This window comes from Austrofundulus limnaeus, unplaced genomic scaffold (assembly GCF_001266775.1).
Source record: "Austrofundulus limnaeus strain Quisiro unplaced genomic scaffold, Austrofundulus_limnaeus-1.0 Scaffold651, whole genome shotgun sequence".
NCBI classification, from domain to species: domain Eukaryota; kingdom Metazoa; phylum Chordata; class Actinopteri; order Cyprinodontiformes; family Rivulidae; genus Austrofundulus; species Austrofundulus limnaeus.
Genome location: NW_013953053.1, coordinates 5,110 through 6,626, shown reverse-complemented (window position 1 = coordinate 6,626; position 1,517 = coordinate 5,110). Strand labels below are relative to the sequence as shown.

The following is a 1,517-nucleotide window of genomic DNA, read 5'->3' as shown; positions in this document are numbered from 1 at the left end:
TAATAATATTAATAATATTCTGCAACAGAAATTATTCTCATGTTGACTCTGAGGAATGTTCCATTGGTCAGCTGGGAGTTTAGTGCTTTGCCATGAGCTTTTGCTACATTTTTTAGTGCTTTAGAATTAGTGGCCCTAAATATTAAAGTTAGTACTTTAGAATTAGGGGACCTAAATATTAAAATTAGTGCTTTTAGAATTAGGGGACCTAAATATTAAAGTTAGTGCTTTTAGAATTAGGGGACCTAAATATTAAAGTTTGTGCTTTAGAATTAGGGGACCTAAATATTAAAATTAGTGCTTTTAGAATTAGGGGACCTAAATATTAAAGTTAGTGCTTTTAGAATTAGGGGACCTAAATATTAAAGTTTGTGCTTTTAGAATTAGGGGACCTAAATAATAAAGTTAGTGCTTTAGAATTAGGGACCCTAAATAATAAAGTTAGTGCTTTAGCGTTAGTGCAATAGGTTTGGAAAAAGTTGGACAAAGCTAACCAAAAAAAAAAAGTTTTGCTCATGCTAAACAAGTAAAATCTAGCAGAAGCTAACAGTAACAGCTAATCGCTGAGACATCTGTCTTCTTCCAGCTGCAGACTGGTGGGACTGATGTAAACACGTTAATGTTAGTTAGCTGTTAACAGATTTAAAGTTAATTTAGCAGAAGCTAATTGGTCCGCTAACAGTGAGTGAAAAGCTAATCTGCTAAATGAAGAATTAGTTTCACTGTTAGCTGTTAGTGGAGCCACGCCCACCACTGTTACACTTGACAAAAGACGGCGGGTGACGTGTATCCCCTTGTTGTCCTCTCCTCCAGGTTCTCAGTGATGTTCACGCAGCCCGCTACATTCATGGCGTGGCGGTCCACTGGTACTTGGACAGTTTCGTCCCCGCAGAGATTAGTCTGGGCTCCACCCACCACCTGTACCCGGAGTACTACCTGTTCGGCACCGAGGCGTGCGCCGGCTGGAGCACGGGGGACAGAGGCGTGAAGCTGGGCAGCTGGGAGAGGGCGGAGCAGTACGCGCACGACATCATCCAGGTGAGCAGCTCACCTGCAGCGTGTTCAGGCAGGTGAGGCAGCCGGGAGGTCCCGACAAGCTGCGTCAGGTGAGGCGTTCCGCTCTGCTGCACTCAGGTGGACAGAAACCGCCTGCAGAGCGAAGTGGACCCGTGTTCTGTTTCACTTTCACTGCGGAGAAACTACACTTTTGTTCAGACCCGTTCAGATCAATTACTGTAAACTAAATACAAATACTTTCTTACTGTACTTAAGTAGAATTAATGGTTATCTGTACTTTACTTGAGTAATTATTTTTCAGCGTACTTTTTACTTCTACTCATTACATTTTTACACAATTATCTGTACTTTCTACTCACTACATTTTTTAAAAAGGTAAGAAGTAGAAAGTTGTTACTCCTATTTTACTCCGAGGTATTAATACTTAAAAACTCCTCTCCTGATAAACTGTGTCTCCTATAGAGTGAATTTAATTGTGTTTGGATGAGAAGTATAAATAT

General features: G+C 40.7%; 1 protein-coding gene across 1 annotated transcript in view; it reads left to right on the top strand.

The window, feature by feature from the left end:
• gba1 (glucosylceramidase beta 1) overlaps window positions 1-1,517 on the top strand; it is a gene marked incomplete in the record, with an annotated part of 17,908 nt that overhangs the window by 11,319 nt on the left and 5,072 nt on the right. Inside the window, 1 exon segment of the mRNA XM_014027476.1 lies at window positions 814-1,038. Coding sequence (XP_013882930.1) covers window positions 814-1,038 — 225 coding nt within the window.